The sequence below is a fragment of the Anomaloglossus baeobatrachus genome, chromosome 7, assembly GCF_048569485.1.
Source record: "Anomaloglossus baeobatrachus isolate aAnoBae1 chromosome 7, aAnoBae1.hap1, whole genome shotgun sequence".
NCBI lineage: Eukaryota > Metazoa > Chordata > Amphibia > Anura > Aromobatidae > Anomaloglossus > Anomaloglossus baeobatrachus.
In genome coordinates this window covers 143,071,518-143,094,487 of record NC_134359.1, presented here as the reverse complement: position 1 = coordinate 143,094,487, position 22,970 = coordinate 143,071,518, and the positions used below count along the sequence as shown (strand labels likewise).

The 22,970-nt window shown below is 44.9% G+C and overlaps 1 protein-coding gene across 1 annotated transcript in view; it reads right to left on the bottom strand.

Annotated features, from left to right (window-relative positions):
- VPS16 (VPS16 core subunit of CORVET and HOPS complexes) overlaps nucleotides 1–22,970 on the bottom strand; it is an 879,114-nt gene that overhangs the window by 453,969 nt on the left and 402,175 nt on the right. Inside the window, exon 14 of the mRNA XM_075319712.1 lies at nucleotides 20,846–20,881. Coding sequence (XP_075175827.1) covers nucleotides 20,846–20,881 — 36 coding nt within the window. The remainder of the gene's footprint in view (nucleotides 1–20,845; nucleotides 20,882–22,970) is intronic.

The window sequence follows — 22,970 nt, the reverse complement described above, 5'->3', positions numbered from 1 at the left end:
ATTGACGACATATTCTGTATACCGGTACCCTTGAATCTTTAAGGTATGTCCCCCATTACGTACTAACACTTTAGGTGCCACGTTTTTCTTTGAGAACCTATATAGACTGCAAGACATTATAATGTAGTATATTAGAGATATGTAATATCTTTTCTAGGAACAAGTCTCGGATCAGTTATTCCCCTGATGAACCCCTAAGAAAAAATAGGGGGGAAACGCGTCGGGATTACGGGATAGACTTTTGGATAGTCTCGGCAGATAAGTTATTCCTGCTGGGATTTTATACCCATATATATACAAAAACATTTTTTCAGTGATCTGAGATTTATATGATATCTACTATATGGCTGGAACATACTTATAAAATATAGAAATGTGGCACTCCTTCTATAGTCGCTGGTGCTTGGATAGGGTCCCACCCCAGATCAAAAAATTGAAAAAAATCCAGCACTCAAAGCATTCAACTGAAATTGTTTTATGTTTTATTCATTGATCTGTGTAATTATTAAAGACGTTTCGGTCATCCGACCTTCATCAGTTTACACAGAAAGGGCTCTGTAGAAGTATATGAAAAAGCTGGACCAGAGGAAAAAGCTGCCCGTCCGGGTCTGCAGTCAATGTACGGCTGAATAATTATTAATTGTGACTAATTGCACTATTTTCTTTGGTGGTGGGTCTCCCGGGTGCAACAGACGAGCTGCAGGGAGAAATTAGGGAGAGACGACGTGGAGCGGGGGGTACCCAACAATTTATGGTGCACCTCCGCTGGTAGGTAGGTGAAAGGGAGGGATAGATATCTCATCCCCAATTTCCCTACAAAAGCTATTGGAGCAAGAAGTACGACTAGTATATTCCCTACCTTGAGAATAGTAAACAACTAGCACTATCCTCACAAATCGGATCTATCACCCTTCTACACCCACTTAAACAAATTAGTCTATATAACGACCATGTGAAAGCAATTTCGTTTTTATACTTAAATTTTAAAATTTAATTATAATAAAGTCATTTTTTAGGAGTTTTTTCTTCTTTTGTTTTTTTTTTTCACAATATACTCCTACGAAATATCAGCTTTGGTGATAAGCTCTTTACATTCGGTCAGTCTATGTTCACGGTGTGGGATAGTATTTGATACTTTTTAAGAAGTTTAATAATAAAGGTTTTTTTAGGTATGCATATTTAAGGTAGCCCTTGTGTGAAGATTTGATTTACTGCCTTATAATTAATCTTTTGAAGTTCTGGGTTAAGTAAAAATTAACTATTGATGGCAGGTTTTCTTTCTGAATCTATTAACACTAGTCGTTGGCTTTTAGATGCAAATAAAGTATTCTCTGATACGGTTGATGTGGTCTATACGGAGGGGGTTACTAATTTGAAGCAAGTATTTAATGAAATGTATGGCTGCTATCGTGATAACATAAAATCATGGTGGGAGGTACAGTCCCTTGAAAATTACATCAAACAGGGGATTATACCTAAAGGATTAAGAACCACTATTGCTCCAGCAGTCAGGTCTAGAAGTGCGAGTTTATTGGAACAGTGGAAAAGAGTCTAAGACAACCTCCCTACAAATAATGCAATTATTGCATACAGAGGAGAGACTTAATGGCACTTTACATGCTTTGATTTCGCTAGCGAGATCGCTAGCGAGCGTACCCGCCCGTCAGATGTGAGTCACGGGAAAATCGCTGCTCGTGGCGCACAACATCGCTTACACCCGTCACACGGACTTACCTTCCCTGCGACACCACTGTGGCCGGCGAACCTCTAAGGGGGCGGTTCATGCGGTGTCACAGCGACGTCACACGGCAGCCGTCCAATAGAAGCGGAGGGGCGGAGATGAGCGGGCGGAATATCCCACCCTCCCCCTTCCTTCCTCATTGCTGGTGGACACAGGTAAGGAGATGTTCGTCGTTCCTGCGGTGTCACACATAGCGATGTGTGATGCCGCAGGAACGACGAACAAACAGCGGCATGCACCACCAACGATATTATGAAAAGGAGCGACGTGTCAACGATTTTTGACGTTTTTGCGATCGTTGATCATCGCTCCTAGGTGTCACACGCTGCGATGTCGCTAACGACGCCGGATGTGCATCACGAACGACGTGACCCCGACGATACATCGTTAGCAAAGTCACAGTGTGTAAAGCACCCTCTTAAGGCCATATGCTACCGGGTGCTTTCTTTCCTGCGTTTTGGCTGCGTTTAAAACTGCACTGTGTCATTGACAAAATGCATGCGTTGTGCTTCCCCAGCAGAGTCTATGAGAAGTCAGAAATTCCATGCACACGTTGCTTTTTTTTTAGGCAGTGTTTTGTTTGTCAAATATGTGTCAAAGTTGTTGCCTAAAAAAACAGCATGTTACTTCTTTAGTGCGTTTTGGTTGCATTTTCCACCCATTGAAATTAATGAGGTGTGTCAAAACGCAAGAAAATGTTTAGCTGTGGGTTTGCATTACATTTTGCTTATATTTTTGATGCGTTCTTGTCATTAAAAACGCAGGTCTCTTCCTCTCTCTGTCGATCGGTCGGTCTCTCTCTCTCGGTCGGTCTCTTCCTCTCTCATACTCACCAATCACTGGCGCGACGCTGCACAGCTGTCACACTGCTCCCATGGGTTCCCCTGCTTGTAAAAGTGTCGGCCGCTCATTAAGCCATCTCATATTCACTGCTTCCCCTGCCCACTGGCGCCTATGATTGGTTGCATTCAGACGAGCCCCCATGCTGAGTGACAGCTGTCTCACTGCAACCAATCACAGCTGCTAGTGCGCGGGTCTATATCGTGCAGTAAAATAAATAAAAAAAGAATGATGAGCGGTTCTGCCCCAATTGATACCCAGCCAAGATAAAGCCACACAGCTGAGGGCTGGTATTCTCAGACTGGGGAGGCCTATCGTTTTTAGGCTGCCCCTTAGCCTAAAAATAGCAGCCAGCAGCCACCCGGAATTGCCGCATCCATTAGATGTGACAGTCCCGGGACCTTACCGGCTCTTCCCGAATTGCCCTGGTGCTGGTGCAGTGGCAATCGGGGTAATAAGGAGTTAATGGCCGCCCATAGCTGCCACTAAGTCCTAGATTAATCATGGCAGGAGTCTATGAGACAACCCCCATGATTAACCTGTAAGTGAAAGAAAATAAACACATACACACAAAAAATCCTTTCATTGGAATAAAAGACAAAAAAACACCTTCTTTCACCACTTTATTAATCCCCAAACACCCCTCCAGGCCCGACGCAAGCTAATAGTAAGCGGCCATAGAGCATGACCGCTAGCTGTGAGCTCCATGGAGCAACTGAAGTGAGTTGTGCTATCAGCGGTGATGTCACTCAGGTTACCCGCAGCCACAGGTGGAGTCCTCCCCCTGTGACAGCAAACTACCCGAGTGACTGAAGTGAGCCGAAAGATCAGCGGTGCCCTCACTCAGGTGATTTGTGGTCTCGGGTGGAGGATTTCAGCTGTAGCCATGGGTAACCTGAGTGACGGCACCGCTGATCACGCAGCTCACTTCAGTCACTCAGGTGATTTGCGGTCACAGATAAATCCTTCACCTGCGACTGCAAATCAGGCCGAGACACAGAAACAGAGTCGCGTGATGACAGTGAACTTGGGTGAAGCTCTGACGTCACTGCTGCGGAGCCTGCACTCCTGCCTCTATCCTGGCACTGACCTCAGAGGTTCATCTGAGTTCATGACAGAACACAGAGACAGAGCAGCATGATCGACAATGAAGTTGGGTGAAATTCATCCAAGTTCATTCTCATCGTGCGGCTCTTTCTCTGTCTGCTGTCAGCGGAAAGTCATGCTCTACGGGACAGGGATGTAGCGGAGCTGAATCACCATAGGACCACACTGTTAAAAATATATTCAAAATGCATGTAAAACGCATCTAAAACGCATGCGTTTTGGATGCATTTTTTTGGCAAACGCAATGTTTACAGTTGTCAAAGACTGCCAGAGGATGCATTTTTTTTTGTCAAATCAAGAACGCAGTGTGCGGACATACCCTTAAGGGTGCTTTACACTCTGCGACATCGCTAACGATATATCGTTGGGGTCATGGTGTTTGTGACGCACATTCGGCGTCGTTAGCGACATCGCAGCGTGTGACAGCTAAGAGCAACGATCAATGATCGCAAAAACGTCAAAAATCGTTGACATGTCGCTCCTTTTCATAATATCGTTGGTGGTGCATGCCGCTGGTTGTTCGTCGTTCCTGTGGCATCACACATCGCCATGTGTGACACTGCAGGAACGACGAACATTTCTTTACCTGCGTCCACCGGCAATGAGGAAGGAAGGAGGTGGGCGGCATATATTCCGAGTGCTCATCTCTGCCCCTCCGCTTCTATTAGACGGCTGACGTGTGACGTCGCTGTGACGCCGCACGAACCGCCCCCTTAGCAAGGAGGCGGCTCGCTGGCCACAGCAACGTTGCAGGGAAGGTAAGTCCGTGTGACGGGTGTAAGCGATGTGGTGAGCAACGGGCAGCGATTTGCCCGTCACGTACAACAGACGGGGCGGTTACGCTCTCTAGCGATATCGATAGCGATATTGCAGCGTGTAAAGTGCCCTTTACTGTAACCAAAACCTCTGCTAGACTGACCAAACGTATAGAGGCAGCTATAAAATATAAATCTGACCCAGATTTTGAAAGGAGAGAAAGGTTATTGCAAAGTTCTGTGGATAAATTTCATAATACCTTGAAATGTACAGGTGCTAGAGGTGGGGAGACAGAAGGCGCAAATAGGGTCTTACCCGGTATGACTGGAGATGACAGAAATAAGAGTACACTCACCTGATCTGGTTGTGCCAGTCACAACTCCTGAGATCGCATGTGAGTGTCAGATTGGTTTGAAAGCAGCGGCCCCGTGGCTAGCAAATATCAAATATATAGAAATAGGAAAACGGGTTTTAGCCGCGCTGAAAAACCACTGGTACAGGATTAATGAAGAGGTTTCTTTTTTATTTCAGCATTTCCAACGCGTTTCAGAGACTGGAACCGTCTCCTTCCTCAGGGAAAAAAGAAATCATGCAGCTGTCTAACAGTCAAATGTTATAAAGGAGGATGAAGACTGCCACGTTGACAGCCATGACGTCATCCACCCACTCTGTTGCAGGGCAATGACTCATAGACACGTGGAGAACATACAGGAAAAAATCACAATCAAATACATCGAATTATTGTAAAACACAAATAACTGCATGAGATAAAAATAAAAATTATTTAAAAGTTGTTAAAAAAAGTTTTTTGTGGTCCATTTGTGACATATAAAGTTTTAGATTTGCAGGTATAATTTATAAAAAAAGGGACTAAAAAGAGAATGGAGAGGTGCGAACCTGCGAACAGTTACTAGTATGCGGGGGATTAGCCACCGTACCATTCCTCCAAATACATCTAGTGAACTTGGTAGAAATGGGGATGGGATGTCATAAAGTGACTCAGAAGGATCAGTTAATAAAGGCAATCGCCCTCCAAGAGACGTGAAAATTTAATAAATATTTGTATATATATAAAATATAGATCTGTGTAAGTGGATGTACATGATAAATATTAAATCCATTAACCGTATCAAGTTTTACTGTTTAGAAAAATAAATTATCAAATGAAAAATTTGGGTGAATCAAAGAGGGGCTGGTGTGGGATAACTGAACGTAAGGTGAAAAAGAACCGCATCTATGAAAGAAGGAAGCGAGTGCCAGTGGGGACGGGGTGAAATAAGTTCAACTTATTTCACCCCGTCCCCACTGGCACTCGCTTCCTTCTTTCATAGATGCGGTTCTTTTTCACCTTACGTTCAGTTATCCCACACCAGCCCCTCTTTGATTCACCCAAATTTTTCATTTGATAATTTATTTTTCTAAACAGTAAAACTTGATACGGTTAATGTCATGTACATCCACTTACACAGATCTATATTTTATATATATACAAATATTTATTAAATTTTCACGTCTCTTGGAGGGCGATTGCCTTTATTAACTGATCCTTCTGAGTCACTTTATGACATCCCATCCCCATTTCTACCAAGTTCACTAGATGTATTTGGAGGAATGGTACGGTGGCTAATCCCCCGCATACTAGTAACTGTTCGCAGGTTCGCACCTCTCCATTCTCTTTTTAGTCCCTTTTTTTATAAATTATACCTGCAAATCTAAAACTTTATATGTCACAAATGGACCACAAAAAACTTTTTTTAACAACTTTTAAATAATTTTTATTTTTATCTCATGCAGTTATTTGTGTTTTACAATAATTCGATGTATTTGATTGTGATTTTTTCCTGTATGTTCTCCACGTGTCTATGAGTCATTGCCCTGCAACAGAGTGGGTGGATGACGTCATGGCTGTCAACGTGGCAGTCTTCATCCTCCTTTATAACATTTGACTGTTAGACAGCTGCATGATTTCTTTTTTCCCTGAGGAAGGAGACGGTTCCAGTCTCTGAAACGCGTTGGAAATGCTGAAATAAAAAAGAAACCTCTTCATTAATCCTGTACCAGTGGTTTTTCAGCGCGGCTAAAACCCGTTTTCCTATTTCTATATATTTGATAATACCTTGAAAGAAAGGAAACAGTAATTTTTTAAAAGACCTTACTGAATTTAAAGCAAAAACAGCATGCAGTTTTCTCACTGAAGAAACAGTTCCTCCAACTGGTATACCTTTATCAGATCTAGAGTCATCAGACTCAGAAAGATATAGAGAGGTATCTGGGGATAATAGAAGATTGCCTCATAATTGGAGGTAAAGACATCACAAAAATAGATGGCAGAGAGGGAGACTAAAAGTACCATCATCAATCTCAGTTGCTCCCTCCATGTCATCAAAACCTTACCGGATGACCTAAGACCCCGGGCACCATTTACCAACTCAAACAGGAGAAGAAGGAGGTAAATAATCAGGTGACTAATCGGTCAGGTGTGGAGCTATCTGACTTAGATATACAGATCTAAATGACAGGGCCTGTCATTTGTGCCAATGGAAAGATATGCCTTTTTTACTTGGACTTAAGATCTCACCTTGTTTGGTAGAAAATTTAAGTGGAAAAGAGTTTTGGATTTTTTCCATTATTATGATAAAGACTGTGGAAAGCCTAGCTATTACAATATATCAATGAAAAATGTCATGAGGATGGTGCCCTGAATACGTCTATGAGATAAGTGACCATCACTTTTGGTCATTTATTTTTCTTTGACTAAATATGACATATATATATAATAGTCTAGTCTACCCTGTTAGGGTAAGTTCACACAGTGCGTATTTGCGCAGTTTTCGGGTAGAATTTTTGCTCAGAAAACTGCATGACTTTGCTTCCCCAGCAAAGTCTATGAGTTTTCATTTTTGCTGTCTGCACACAGCGTTTTTTTTCAGCTGCGTTTTTGTGGTGCCACAAAAACGCAGCATGTCAATTATTCCCGCGTTTTTCACTGCGCTTTTCATCCATTGAGTGCAATGGGATGTTGAAAGATGCAATGAGAAACGCAAGTAGGTGCGTTCTGGTGCGTTTCTAAGACCAAAAACGCAGCTATAAACGCAGGAGGTGGGTAGTAAAGTGACATGTACAGGAAGAGGATTCCTTCTGTAAGTAAACACAGAAGCGTGAATCCTCCCGGTACCGTCACCGCCACTTCCACCTCCAGTCCTGTGCATGTCTGCAGCCGTACGGCGTCATGTACGGGCAGGAGGTGGAAGCGGCTGCGAAAACAAAAGTGAACAGTAGAAAAAAAAATGTCATACTCACCTGTCTGCAGGGTCCCGGTGCCATGTCCGCTCCCAGCTCCTCCTCCTGGTACTGTCGCTCCGGGTGTGTGCAGTCTCCCCGGGTATGTATTCCTGCAGGATGCAGGACCTGGCGATGGATCACCTGATGCAGTCACCTGATGCATCAGCTGATCGTAAGTCTCGGGGTGACGCCAGCGGCCGGCCGGTTTAACCTATCAGCGGATGTGTCAGGAGACTTCATCCCTGATTACCGGCAGCTCCTGCAGCGATCGGACGGGATCAGACTCGCTCCAGGAGCTGCCGGTAATCAGCACATAAGTGAGTAATTTTTTTTTTTTTTTTGCACCGATGCATCTGCTGATTGAATAAACGGCTTTTATACAATCAGCTGCTGTGTGATGTGATTCAGGCACTTGAACCTGACACATCATCTGATCGCTTTGCCTTTTTCCAGCAAACCGATCAGATGATATTGGATCCGGATTGGACAGCGCGGGACCCTTGACCCAGGATTACTGCGGAGGGGGGTTCTTTATTTCAATAAAGATGGAGTCACTAATTGTGTTGTGTTTTATTTCTAATAAAAATATTTTTCTGTGTGTTGTGGTTTTTTTTATCTTTCCTAGAAATTCATGGTAGCCATGCCTAATATTGGCGTGACACCATGAATTTCGGGCTTAGGGCCAGCTGATAATATACAGCTAGCCCTAACCCCATTATTACCCAGTGAGCCACCCGGCAACAGGGCAGCTGGAAGAGTTGGATTCAGCGCCAAAAGATGGCGCTTCTATGAAAGCGCCATTTTCTGGGGTGGCTGCGGACTGCAATTCGCAGCGGGGGTGCCCAGAAAGCATGGGCACCCTGCACTGTGGATTCCAATCCCCAGCTGCCTAGTTGTACCCAGCTGGACACAAAAATTAGGCGAAGCTCACATCATTTTTTTTAATTATTTCATGAAATTCATGAAATAATTAAAAAAAAAAAAAAAAAGGGCTTCTCTATATTTTTGGTTCCCAGCCGGGTACAAATGGGCAGCTGGGGGTTGGGGGCAGCCCGTACCTGCCTGCTGTACCCGGCTAGCATACAAAAATATGGCGAAGCGCACGTCATTTTTTTGTGTTTGGGGGGGCAAAGAAATCCTGCATACAGTCCTGGAAGGAGGATGCTGAGCCTTGTAGTTCGACAGCTGCTGTCTGCTCTCCTGCATACACTATTGGATGGAGGATGCTGAGCCTTGTAGTTCGACAGCTGCTGCCTGCTCTCCTGCATACACTATTGGATGGAAGATGCTGAGCCTTGTAGATCTGCTCCCCCTGACTCTCCCTCCAGCATACAGTCCTGGATGGAGCATGCTGAGCCTTGTAGTTCTGCAGCTGTTGTCTGCTCTCCTGCATACACTATTGGATGGAGTATGCTGAGCCTTGTAGTTCTGCAGCTGTCTGCTCTCCTGCATACACTAGTGGAGAATGAAGAACATATTGAAGAAGGAAATGACATCAGACCTTTTTTTTTGTTCACTGATAAAAAACGCATAAAGACGCAGTGAGCAAAAACGCACCAAATCGCGGCAAAAACGTGTGCATTTTTTTGCTGCGGGTGCGTTTGTGCGGTTTTTGCCGCACAAAACGCACAAAAACGCAGCGTCAAAAAACCGCAGTGTGTGAACCTAGCCTTACAATAGTAAGGGAGATTAGGGGCAGTTTCCAAAGGATAGCCATTGCGGAATTGAACCAATTGAAGATTAGGGTGTGTATAACATAAGTTATATCTCCATTGACAGGCAGTGGATAGAAATGTTTATGGGTTAATTTAGATTTTGTTGCCCTGTTCATACCATTACTAGATATTAAACTCCCTATTTTAAAAATCCTAAATGGGAGCTCATTAACCAAGGCTTTCTAAAGTCTATGACTGTTTGTGCTATATGTTCACGGTGTGGGATAGTATTTGGTACTTTTTAAGAAGTTAAATAATAAAGGGTTTTTTAGGTATATATATTTAAGGGAGCCCTTGTGTGAAAACCTCTTCGTGCTCCCTAGGGACAGGAAACAACACTGGAGATGGGAGGTGGGGAGGGGTTATTTAACCTCTGTGTTTCCTGTCCATATTAGGGCGGAGAGTTAACCTCCTGTGTGCTGTCGTGGAAAGTGACTAGAGAAAAGATGAGATCGCATCACTATATTCTGAAATTCAAAAACTGGAACTCCAACATAAAGCCTCTCAGCAGACAAACACCCTAAGCACAACTGCACCAAAGGCTCAGAGATATTTTGAATAAACAGCCTGTGAAGCTATTGATGAACTGGAGGAATCGCCTCTTTGTACATGGAGACAAAGTATCTAAGCTGATTGTTTCCTTGATCAAAAAAAGGAAAGCATGCATGTACATTTATTCTCTAAAAGATTCAAATAAAAAACTTACAGACCCTAGAACTATCGCTGATGCCTTTTGCAATTATTTCTCCTCCCTATATCACATTCGAGAACATGAGACACCAGAAACGGCAGATAAAATACACTGGGACATAACCTCTTTTCTGTCGGAACTACAACTACCGACACTTACCACAGCCCATATAACAAAATTGAACACGCCATTTTCTATTGAGAAGCTCCAGTCGATCCTGTCAAAATGTTCCATAGGCAAAAACCTTGGCCCAGATGGCCTCCCAATTTCTTACTACAAGACCTTCAAAGAAACTCTACTCCCTCATCTCCTTCACATCTTTAATGCTGTGCTACAGGGCTCCCCTTTTCCAAGACAATCATTAGAATCAAATATCTCCCTCATACATAAGGAGGGGAAAAACCCTGAAATCTGTTCCAATTACGGACTGATCTCGCTGTTGAATAATGACTTGAAACGGTTTGCGAGCCTTGTGGCACATCGTTTAAGCACCATCCTCTGCACATTAATTTCGCCCGAGCAAGTGGGCTTTGTGAAGAGAAGAGAGGGATGAGATAACTCCAAACAAATAATCCATCTAATGCAGCATGCTCTTATTGACCACAGACCCTCGACTGGATGTTCATGCGAGAAACATTACAGTACTTCACCTTCCCCACCCCATTCATAGAAGCAATATTTCAGATGTACTGTGTTTTTCCAAAAATAAGACCTCCCCCAAAAATAAGCCCTAGCAGGGATTTTCAGCATTTTCGGAGCAAGGCTTAAATATAAGCCCTCCCCCGAAAATAAGCCCTAGTCGTGGATCAATAATGAAGTGTCCGTGCAGCTAAAAAGGTTATAGATACTGCAGGACACTTCATTATAGACAGCGGCACCCGGCAATTACACTCACCCGACACTGAGCGGCAGGACCTGTGGCTATCGCACACCCACACATCAGCTCACACACACACACACACACACACCAGATCTCGCACACAAACATCGGATCGCACACACAATCAGATCGCACACATAATCAGATTGAACACACCAACATCGGATCACACGCAAACATCAAATCACACACACTCACCTCATCCAGCGACACCGATCTCTTCTCGCCAGCAGAATCCTGAGAGGCTGTGCGGTGGAGCACAACGAACAGGACCTGCGGCGGGACAGGTGACTTGCTCTCATTCCCTGCTGCCGTAAGCGCTGGATGTGTTGTGATGTGTGCGCACACGATCGGGTGTGTGTGATCTGCTGTATGTGTCTCCGATGTGTGCCTGCGATCGGGCTGTGTGTATCTGTGATCGGCTGTGTGTGTGATCTGCTGTATGTGTGTGTGTGTGTGTGTGATCTGCTGTGTGTGTGTGTGTGTGTGTGTGTGTGTGTATGATCTGCTGAGTGTGCCTGCGATCTGCTGTGTGTGTCAGCTAGCAGCAGGGTAGGACGGTGTGCAGCACCGACCGGAGATCACAGGGAGGACCTGGGAGCCACACAGAAGTCCTGGTCTGGTGAGTATGAGTCTCCTGGGAAGTGTGGGGGGGGGATGCTTTTTTGGGGGTAAACTTACCCCTAACCGTGTTTTTCCAAGAATAAGACCTCCTCCAAAAATAAGCCCTAGTGCTTTTTTGGGGGGCCAAAAAAAATATAAGACAGTGTCTTATTTTTGGAAAAACACGGTATACATGTACCGCCCCGCGCTCGGCTGCAGCCGAGCCGCTCAGATCCGGGCTCGTTGATGGGTGGCTCGAGAGTCTCCGCATCCAGGGTCACTTCACTCTGAAATGGTGCTGGCGCTTTAGAAGGGGTGGTAGGGAGGTGTACGGCCGGAGCCGTATTTGAGTTTGTGACGCCACCCACGGGTTGTGGTGATGGTGGACACCACCGCTGCGGTTACTGGGCACCCGGGGGAGATGGTCGTGCAGCTAGATGTTAACCCCTCCGTGGGCAGGGATGGTGGCCCCGGGACCCGTCGGGGAGAGCTTTGGCGGTGAAGGGCGGTGTGCAGCCGGATGGCACTGTTGTACTCACAGTTATTGACACACACAAGTCTCTGGTAAACCAAGTTGATGGTGGTCAGTGCCCGCAGCTGGCTGCGTCTGGTCCCCCACTTGGTTTGGTGATCTTGGCCTTTCTCCTGCACCGTGTTGTCTGTTCTTGGACTGTCTGCGCTTCGGCGACGGGAGTCCACTCTCCGGCTGTATATATGTCGGAGGAGCCCGTTTGCCTGCAGACGCAGGCCCGTGGGATCTCTTTGCCTGTGCGTTGGCTTTCTATCCCCATCGGTGGACTGTTGCCTTCAATCGGGACTTGGGTGGGAATGGACCTCTGGTCCAGACCGCAATCAGTAAATTAACTCAGTCCAGTGGATTTTGGACCTCGTTTCAGGGTCTGAGTACCCCCCTCTGTGCTCTGGTTTCCGAGTCGGTTCCCCGGGTCGGTACCGGCGGGCCACTACCCTGTCCCGGTCCACCACGGTTCCACCGAGCCGTCTTCCCGGCTCCTGCAGGCTAAGGCCACCGTCTGCCTCCTAGCCTAGGTACCAGGGCTCCTACCCTGGCACCTGTCAGTTTGTTGCAGACCGGTCACGGGTCTGCCTTCACTCCTTTAAACTTCCACTGTCTAAACTCCAAACCGATCTGACGTGTTTTCCAGCCTCTGCCTCTCTAGACTCCTCGGTGGGTGTGGTCAACCACCTGGCTCCACCCCCCTGGTGTGTCCATCAAGTCCTGAGAGGGGTGACTAGGTGTTATGTGGTTGGCTGGTGTTACCTAGTAAGGGACGGAGGTGTGGGGGTCTATCTGTGACTACCTGGCTAGTCCAGGGCATCACATACATACCCAACAGTTCATATTAGGATAAATGGGGATCTCTCCAGCCCATTCAACATTAAGAACGGTACTCTGCAGGGCTGCCCACTTTCTCCCTCCCTATTCATACCACAGGGTGGTCCATTTATATGTATACACCTAAAAAAAATGGGAATGGTTGGTGATATCAACTGTTTGTGGCTCATTAGTATATGGGAGGGGGGAAACTTTTCAAGATGGGTGGTGACCATGGCAGCCATTTTAAAGTCGGATATTTTGGATCCAACTTTATTTTTTCCAATGGGAAGAGGGTCATTTAACACATCAAACTTATTGAGAATTTCACAAGAAAAACAATGGTGTGCTTGGTTTTAACATAAAATTGTAAATAACTAATGAACGAATAAGATTATTACCACTTATAAAATGTGTTCAAAGTGTTGCCCATTGTGTTGGATTGTCAATGCAACCCTCTGCTCCCACTCTTAACACACTGATCGCAACAACGCAAAATAAATGCTAGCACAGGCTTCCAGTATCTGTTGTTTCAGATATTGCACATCTTGTATCTTCACAGCACAGACAATTGCCTTCAGATGACCCCAAAGATAAAAGTCTAAGGGGGTCAGATCAGGAGACTTTGGTGTCCATTCAACTGGCCCATGATGACCAATCCACTTTCCTGGACACTGTTCATGTAGGAATTCTTGGACCGGACACGCATAATAGATTGGACCTGCAAATCTCCAAACAAACTTTGATTGCAGACTCACCACTATGACGAACTTCAGGTCCATCCTGTACTCAGCAAAACACTTTCTCTGAGGCACAACGACGAGTAGCTTAATATTTAAGAATGCACAACAAACTTGGATATATCATGCAAATTGTCTCATCCACCCACCTTCTCCAATAATTTGTGTCATGGACCTACTGGAACTGTACTCAGATAGCACAAAATCACGCACTCCTGACCAGCTACATACGCTCACCACACCAGTGGAACTTTTGTTAGAGGAAGGAGCACTAGTACCCCTGACCCAGCTCAATAAGACCATAGCCCCAAGCTCACTCAACTTCCTCCAATCTGAAAGACTAAAGCCTGCTTTACATCTTACGATATCGCATACGATATCGTATGCGATCGTAAACGCCCCCATCATATGTGCGGCACGTTTAATTTGTTGAATGTGCCGCACAAACGATTAACCCCCGTCACACGTACTTACCCGTCCCTACGACCTCAATGTGGGTGGCGAACGTCCACTTTCTGGAGTGGGAGGGACGCTCTGCGTCACATCGACGTCACGCGGCAGTCGGCCAATAGAAGCAGAGGGGCGGAGATGAGCGGGACGTAAACATCCCGCCCACCTCCTTTCTTCCGCATTGTCGGCGGGAGCCGCGGACGGAGGTAAGCTGTCGTTCAATGTTCCCATGGTGTCACACACTGCGATGTGTGCTGCCTCGGGAACATTGCACAACCGCACGTTCAATCTTTGAGGAATGAACGACGTGTATGCGATGAACGGATTTTCGTTCAATCGCAATTACACGGAGGTTTTACACGCTACAATCATACTTACAATGCCGGATGTGCGTCACTTACGACGTGACCCAGCCGACACATCGTAAGATTTATTGTAGCGTGTAAAGCGCCCTTTAGGTTAACAGTACTAGCTTACTTGCCAAATGGCTTACCTGAAAGGGATCTTTCCACCTTTGAATCTATGATCACACAAACAATGCCCCCAGAAAGTCCTATCTAAACTACAATAATATCAAGCATTGGTTTTAAATAAACTCCCGCAGAGACGGGCATTTATATCATTATGGGAAAAAGATCTGGGCAGGAGATTTACAAAGGGAGATTTGAACCAAATTTATAAGAGATGTTTTGGCCCATCACAATGCATAAAGGTACAGGAACATTCATTCAAAATAGTTGCCAGATGGTACTGATCACATTCCCAATCTAACAAATGGTTCCCTTCCTCGCCAGAGACATGCTGGAGGTGCAAAAAAGAGTGAGGCATGTACATCTACATCTGGTGGCAGTGCAACCATCTGCAACCTTATTAGAAACAAGTGCTTACCTACACCAAGCAGATTTTTAAATTGACTTTTAATCTCCAACCAAGCCTAATCTTGCTGAACCTGGTCAACAATCCGCAAAAAAATCCATAGAAAACTCTCCTATTCTTACTGGCTGTGGCCAAATTGCTTATCCATCCTCTTTGGCGCGCGACAAGCATACTCACGATCTAGAAATGGATGCTCCTAATTGACCAGTTGTACCACATTGAAGAACTGGCCGCATTAGCTTACCATTTTCAAGCGGAATTCAGGCTCACCTGGACCCCATGGTTGAAATTCCAGGAATCCACGTCTTGAGTTCCACTCCCCGAACTAGCTATGATATCTCTTTCATCTACTATAATCTCCACTCACACCTCTTGCCTCTCCTTACCTCCTTAAAACCATTCCTACCCTTCTTTCCCCCCCACTTTCTCCTCACACAGAGGTCTTCAGCGCAAGTTGTTATCTCTAATATGCTAACCTCCATGAATTCCATTCTTCGTTATACCCCCCCCCCTTCCAACCCTACTGCAGACAAGTTTTATATGTGTTCATCTCTAAAGTTGATCATTCAGAAAAGTTTATTGTGGACCACATATTGACTACAAAAGGTACTTCAACCCAACTGGGGTATTATCGATGACGGAGGAAAGACAAACTGGAACTTTGAGACTGAACTCCGAAACTAGGACTCTCCCTTCAAGGCACATGTACCTTTTTTGTTATACATAACCCCATTGATTCATCTTATGTTATAACATTATGATCTGGTTAATACTTGCATGGTGTGTACTGTGTTAAATATGTTTCTCACTACAATAAAAAAAATATTGAAAAGAAAAGAAAAACACAAAATACTTAAATGAAAAAAAATCTTTCACAGTGACAGTGGTCAGCCATGTACTACAACTATTGAGTAAGAAAATGGAATGATCTCACCAAGTCCACATGAGCCAGGGTGCAGAGTGTTTCCACCAAAGCCAGGGTCGACAGTGCTTCATGGACATCACTGCCCTACCATCTCCTGGGGATACTACAATCTCCACTATCACCCAAAGGCTCCCGTACTAACAAGGACATTCCACAGCTAGTTACACTAGACTAAACCCCTGTACTGACCCTACAAGTGTCCCCTGAAAGGAATTACACATTCATTGTTTACTGTCTGTTTTGATTGTTTGTTGTGTTTTTTTTCATATTAACATCATTAGTGGCATCTTGAGTGAGCTACTTTCACTATCCCACACAAGACAAAATAATAGGATTGAGTGTCTATTTGACTTTTAACTGTCGCTTGATAGTGATCATCTCAGGAGCTTATTAGTATCCAAAGGAATATTCCAAGTCTTTTAATGTAGATTTTAGTCGTCCTTGTACCCATCCTGAAGTAATATGCCCATCCTTGATCTCATTCTGAAGTAATATGCACATCCTTGTCCCCATCCTGTAGTAATGTGCCCATCCTGTGGTAATGTGTCCATCCTTGTCCCGTCCTGACATAATATGCCCATCCTGGTCCCCATCCTGAAGTAATGTGACCCATTCTTGTGCCAATCCTGTAGTAGTGTGTTTGTCCTTATGCCCATCCTGTGGTAGTGTGCATCCTTGGGCTCATCCTGTAGTAATGAGCCCATACTTATCCCCTTTTACTAATGTGCCAATGGAGGTCCTCTTCTTGTAGTAACATAACCTTTACTAGACCTCTTCTTGTAGCAATGTCTCATCCTGGTCCCCTATTGTGCCATTCTTCACTAACACATGCGCGCACACACATACCAAAACATTCACAAACATTCCCTCAGTGTCCTCTTTTCTGCCTCTTGTGGCCTACAAGCATGTGCACCAGGGAACGATCACAGCCGCTGTCATTGCTTCATTTGAAATTCAGATGAATGTTTTGCTTGTGCTTTACAGAGTCAAGTTCTCTTACACAACTGTTCTAAAAGCAGCTGCTGGCCAATCAGAGGCAAGCAGATGAGGTCATACGCGTCAGATGTTTGCCTCTGATTGGCCGGCGGCTGCCAATGAGTTGTGCAGAGAGAGCTTGACTCTCCAAAGTGCTGACAAAATATTCATCTGAAATAAAGTGCTGATGGGTGCAGCTCCTTCCGTGATCATTACCAGGTCCATGGGCTGCAAGAAGCAGCCTGAGGGGCCGCATGTTTGAGAAAAAGATTAACAACATTACATTTGAGTAGCCAGGCAGGTGCGACATTATCATTGCGGAATTATTCAAGGTTCATGTCATGTCAGCCTGAACACCTAAAAGCCACTTCAGGGATCTCAGAAGGTAAGAGATTTTAAATCCTCCCATACAGTGGCCAGAGACTACTGATTGGCTGATTAACACGAATGACGCGAACCAATCTGCTTGTCCCTACTCACTTCCAGAAAACAGTTTTGACCTTTTCAAGCAGCGTTAAAACTGTATACTCATGAACCATCAGTGAAGTGGGGTGGGACAACGCATGTGTAGCTCTCTTACCTCTTTACCTATTCCCCACCCATTGTCTGTGGGGAGACCTGTAGAAGCGTGTCCAGCACACAAAATGGCTGTTGTCTGTGCGCCCTACATCCTCGCCATGCCGCCCTGCCTGGAGTTTTAATATACTTCCAATAAAGATGTGTTTTTTTCGAATGGTGAGTGAAATTTGGTTTTCTATTTTTCCTTTTATAACCAAAAATGTTTTGGGTACTGAGGAAATCATCCAACCCTTTTTTAAAAGTTGTTAGTGTCTGCCATTACTAGCATTTGTGGTAGGGTATTCCACAATATGATTTCTCTAACTGTAAAGAACCCTTTGCTATTTAGCTGCCGGAATTGCCTTTCTTCCACTCGCAGTGAGTACCCTCTGGTCCTCAGTATTGCCTATGGAAAGAATAAGTCATGTGCCAGTCTTTTGTATTGATCACACATGTATTTTTAGTAGTAATGGGAAGACTTTCAGACAACCGAGACCGGTGGGTCTAGCTGGGTTTCGGACTGTGATTGATCCCAGGTATCCGGCCAGACGCCGGTCCCCATATAAGCATGACGTCACTCAGGTAAATTGTGGTCCCAGCTGAAGGTTCCAATGATCCTCCACCTGTGTCCGCAGGTAACCTGACCTCAGGGGACCTGAATGAACTTCGTGATCTCATCTGAGGTGGGGGTCACAGAGTTCATTGAGATCTTCTGAGGTCAGGTTACCTGCGGTCACAGTCGGAGGACTGTGGGAACCTCCAGCTGTGGCTAAACTGTGTGACGTCACCACTGATCGCTACTCAGTCTCTGCTTGAAGTCCAGAGCGGGTGGTCATGATACAGGATCACTCGCTGTGATTCAGATGTAGCAGAGCTGGAATCGTCGTTGGACCTCATGTGGATTTCGCCGGACCTTCAGGAATGTTTTGGGGGTTAATAAATGGGAAAAAGATGGTGTTTTTTTGTATTTCATTTCAAATAAAGGATTTCTACAGTGTTTGTGTTTACTTTCACTTATAGCTTAGTAATGGGTGGTTCTCATAGATGCCTCCCATTACTAATCTGGGAGTTAGTGGCAGCTGTGAACTGCAATTAACCTTTCAGTACCCTGATTGCCACCACACCAGCGCAATCGGAAAGAGCCGGTTAAAGTTTTAGAATTGTTGCATCTAATAGATTTGACAACCCTGGGCGGCGGCAGGCTGCTATTTTTAGGGGCTGGAGGGCCCAATAAGCATGGGTCTCCTCGGCCTGAAAATACAAACCCTCAGTTGTCGGGCTTTATCTTGGCCTGGTATAGGTGGAACCGCATGCCATTTGGGAGGGGGGTGGAGGGGAATTTACAAAAAAACGCATGCAGTTCCTCTTATTTTGATACACAGCCAAGATAAGCGCATGGCTGCGGGCTGCAGCTTGTAGCCATGGGCATTATCTGTGATGGGTGTCATAATATGGGGGGACTCTATGCCAAATATTTTATTTATTTTTACTGTACGATATAGACCTGAGGCAGGGTCTGTGACTGGCTGAAGTCATATGCTATAACACAAGCTGGGAGCGTGTCTGACCAATCAGTGTCGCCAGTGGGCAGGAAAAGCAGTGCATATGCAATGAAAGTAATGAGCAGCCTTGGAAATGAATGAGCTGTCAGGAATTAGTTACACCTGTGTCGGAGCCTCAGAAAGTATGAAGAGCTTTTTTTTCTTTATTTGTCCTTTACTTTTTTGTATTTCCAAAGTGCCGGATCAGGATCAATACTCGGAATTTCCTGAGAATTCCAGGCCCGGGCCCAGCACTCTGGTACCTTTGAAACCATGTGGGTCTGGACTTTGACAGTCCCGATCCGTCCATCACTAATTTATACATAAAAATGAGATCTCCTCTTAGATGTCTTTATTCTAAGCTAAACAAATCCAACTTTTTCAACCTTTCATCATATGGGAAGCCTTCCATTAATTGCAATAGCCTAGTTGCCCACCTTGGAACTTACTTTAACTTCGGAATATCCTTTTTTTATTCAAAAAGAAAGAAAAATGAAAGCACAAAATATTTGCAATATGAGTTTAACTTTGCAACCATTTTACTCATAGTTTAAAAACTTACAAATGGTGTCGCCAAATACCCATAAAGCAGTGTCACCCCAACCCAATTTTGTATGCCTTTTAAATCTAAGGCTATGTGCGCACGTTGCGTCGGAGTACCTGCAGTTTATTCTGCATGTTTTCCTTCCCTTGGTTTTTGACCAAATGGCTTTTGACCATTTTTTAGCGCTAAAAACGCATGCGTATTTACCGCGTTTTAGTGCGTTTTCACCTGCGTTTCTGCAGATGCGTTTTGTAGATCAAGACACTGAGAAATAAAGTTGGAATAGTCAAAAAGAATAAAAAAAAGAGAAAAAAAATGATTATATTCACTCTTAATATAACTATATGTAAAATCAACAATTATAATGAAATAATAGCGGTTATGCACATTTTAAGCGAAAAATTGGTGATATTTATTATAACATTTAAATTTTCGGTTATTGTGTGTGTGTGTAAAGGAACATTAGAACCCTTTAATTTTGTGCCACAAAAGCATGCGTTTTTGTAGCCAAAAACGCAGTGGAAAAGCAGGTAAAAAGCATGAAAATCTCAGGAAAGTTGATTTTGGTTGCATTTTGCCATTTCTCATTGACTCCAATGGTAAGGAAACGCTTCAGAAATGGCAAAAACAACTGACATGCTGCTTCGTTGGACGCATGGTTTTTGACCCAAAATATGCAAATTAAACGCTGCAGAAAAAAAAAGCAAAGTGCAGACAGGATTTCATCTTTTCCCATAGACTTTGCTGGAAAACAAAAACGCATGCGTTTTAGCGCAAAAACGCTGCCGCTAAAAACGCTGCGGAAACGCGGGAAAAAACGCAACGTGCGCACATAGCCTAAGTACAGCTATGGTTTTGTGATCATAATGTTCCGATTTGCTATGCATCAATATTATAACAGATGTAAAATGTGCAGCAGGAATGCTACACTGTTACCTTGATGGCAAGGCATATCAGATTAGATAGTGGTATAGCATACTATTAACAGCTTATTCCAAAACATAATACTTTATGGGGTTGAGATTCACAGACCACTGATCCACAGAATATATTGTTATTGAAAACATACAGAATCATGACAGCATATTCCTTGCCACACTATGTGCTATAGTAGCTAGGGCCATACTACCATTAGCTTAAAATGTGGACATCACATATACCATATGCATTGATTTTAGTTGTATATACCAATTTCTAGAAACATATCTTCCCATACCTATATTTGGTGTACCTATCTATAGCAAATCTATTCCAATTATCACATAAAATGCACTGAATAAAACATTACCTATCTAGAAGGACTGGAACAGTGAGTTGTTTATATCTGCAGAACTGTTAAGGATAATGAGAGAGAATTTTCCAAGTTTATTTTCATGTTATCATAGTTAGCTATGTAGCTATGGGTAGATCAAATACCAGTTAGAAAAAAAAATCACTAAAAATTCATGATGTCATAGAGTTACCTAGTCTCTTGATTTATTTGGAATATCCTTGCAGCCGTTTTGCAGTCCATATAGTGTCTCACATGGTGTAATGTCAAACAAAGGCATTTGAAAATGCTGCTTTGCCTCCTTACTTGGTTGCATGTTACTGTGTACCGCCCCCATGGAAGCAGCCGAGCTGCTCGGATCCGAGTTCTCTGTGGCTCAAGGGTCTCCAGACCCGGGGGTCGTGAGGTTACTCGAATGAAAAGGGGGGTGGGGAGTATTTACAGGGGAGTTATAGTTCGTGACGCCACCCGTGGTGTGTGGTAATTAGGAGTACCATCGCTGCTGTTGGGAGTACCCGGGGATGATAGAACGGGGCAGCAAGGTGTTGGAACCCTCCACGGGTAGGGGATGCCCCGGGACTTGGTGAAAGGAGGGAAGTGCCGTGGGGATGAAGGGATCACTCTTGTACTCACTCAGTCCATAAGCAGACACCGACAACCGGGTAAACCAAGTTTCTGGGTACCGCTGCCGCTATGGGGAGCTCGTCCGGGTCCTGTTCCCAAGTGGTGCTGCCTGGTGGTCCATGACCTGCCTCCTAGCACTAAGTTTAGACTTCAACTTGATGGCCCGGTAGCTTGGAACTAGCCGGGCCCCGCTCCCCACTATGGCTAAGTGAGGGAGCTTGCTCTCAGGGCTGACGCTTGGGATCTTCTGGACTGTTTTTGGTTGGAAAGTCCTATCCCCCTCGTTGCGCTAATGCCCTGATTCTGGAGCAGGTGGGAACGGATCAAGAAGGCTCCGTTCTCCTCAGGTAAATTGTCAGGTTGCCTGAAGCTAGTCCCCGACCTAGGGTCCGTGTACCCTGTTGTGCCTTCGGTCCCAGACCGGTGATAGGGCCAGGATGTCGGCCGTCCTCCTCGTTGAGTCTGAGCACCTTGCCACGATCCCCTGCGACCGGGAGTCCGACGACTCTAGGCCCAGACCACCATCTGCAACCTAGGCAGTTACTTCGGCAGTCCCACTCCCAAACTCCTCTGAGCTTCTCTCAGCTCAACTCCCTCGACTCAACTCAATTGACTACACTTCCTCACCTCCCCTCCCAAACCCCCCAGGTGGGCAACTCTATTACTGTCAAGCCGTCCACTGGTGTGTCAGGTGGGTGTGGTGCAGGGTGTCTCTAGGGTTTTGATTCGCTGATGGAGGCAACACCACTTTAGGGACCCAGAACCAAGAGGGAGGCGGAATATTGCACAGAAGGGCAGCTTGTGCAGTACCCTGTGACGACATGATAGTCCAGGGGCGTCACAACTGCATGAATGCTACTGAGAAAGAAAGCAAAGCAGCATCGCCAAATTACATTTTCTTCACATCAAGTTGCATTTGCGAGAACTGACAAAAAATTGATAAGCACCTTCATGAAGCTTAAGAAGCACTAACCATGGAGTTTAGACACTTGAATCCTTTCTGAACTGTGACGGCAGACTTGTGAATCCTCATATTGCAAGCATTGTGCGTTGTGAGGATTCGCCAGTGTCAGAGCTGGAAATGGCTGTCACGTGGCCATCAATATTTGATATGCATGCTCCTGTCCATATTCAAATTAGATGGGTATGGCCTTGCTTAATACAAGTTGTAAGAAAGCCAAGTATGCTAGGGTTAAATCTTTACACTACAGGTCCTAATTTGGTGCACCTGGATAGCTATTACTAGAATTAAGCTATGGGAGGAAACGTCGGTCAGCTGCAGGAAGCTGAGCAAAGTGTATTAACATGTAGACAGATAAGGCTGCTTTCACACATCAGGTTTTTGCTGTGCGGCACAATCCGGCGCTTTGCAGAAAAAAAAGCAACAGTTTTTTTGCCGCCGGTTGCGGATTTTCCTCAAACTTTTATTAGCGCCGGATTGTGCTGCATGTACTCGCGTTTGATCCGGTTTTCGCCGGTTGCGGCAAAAATCATCACTTCGGCGGCCGCACAGGACGCA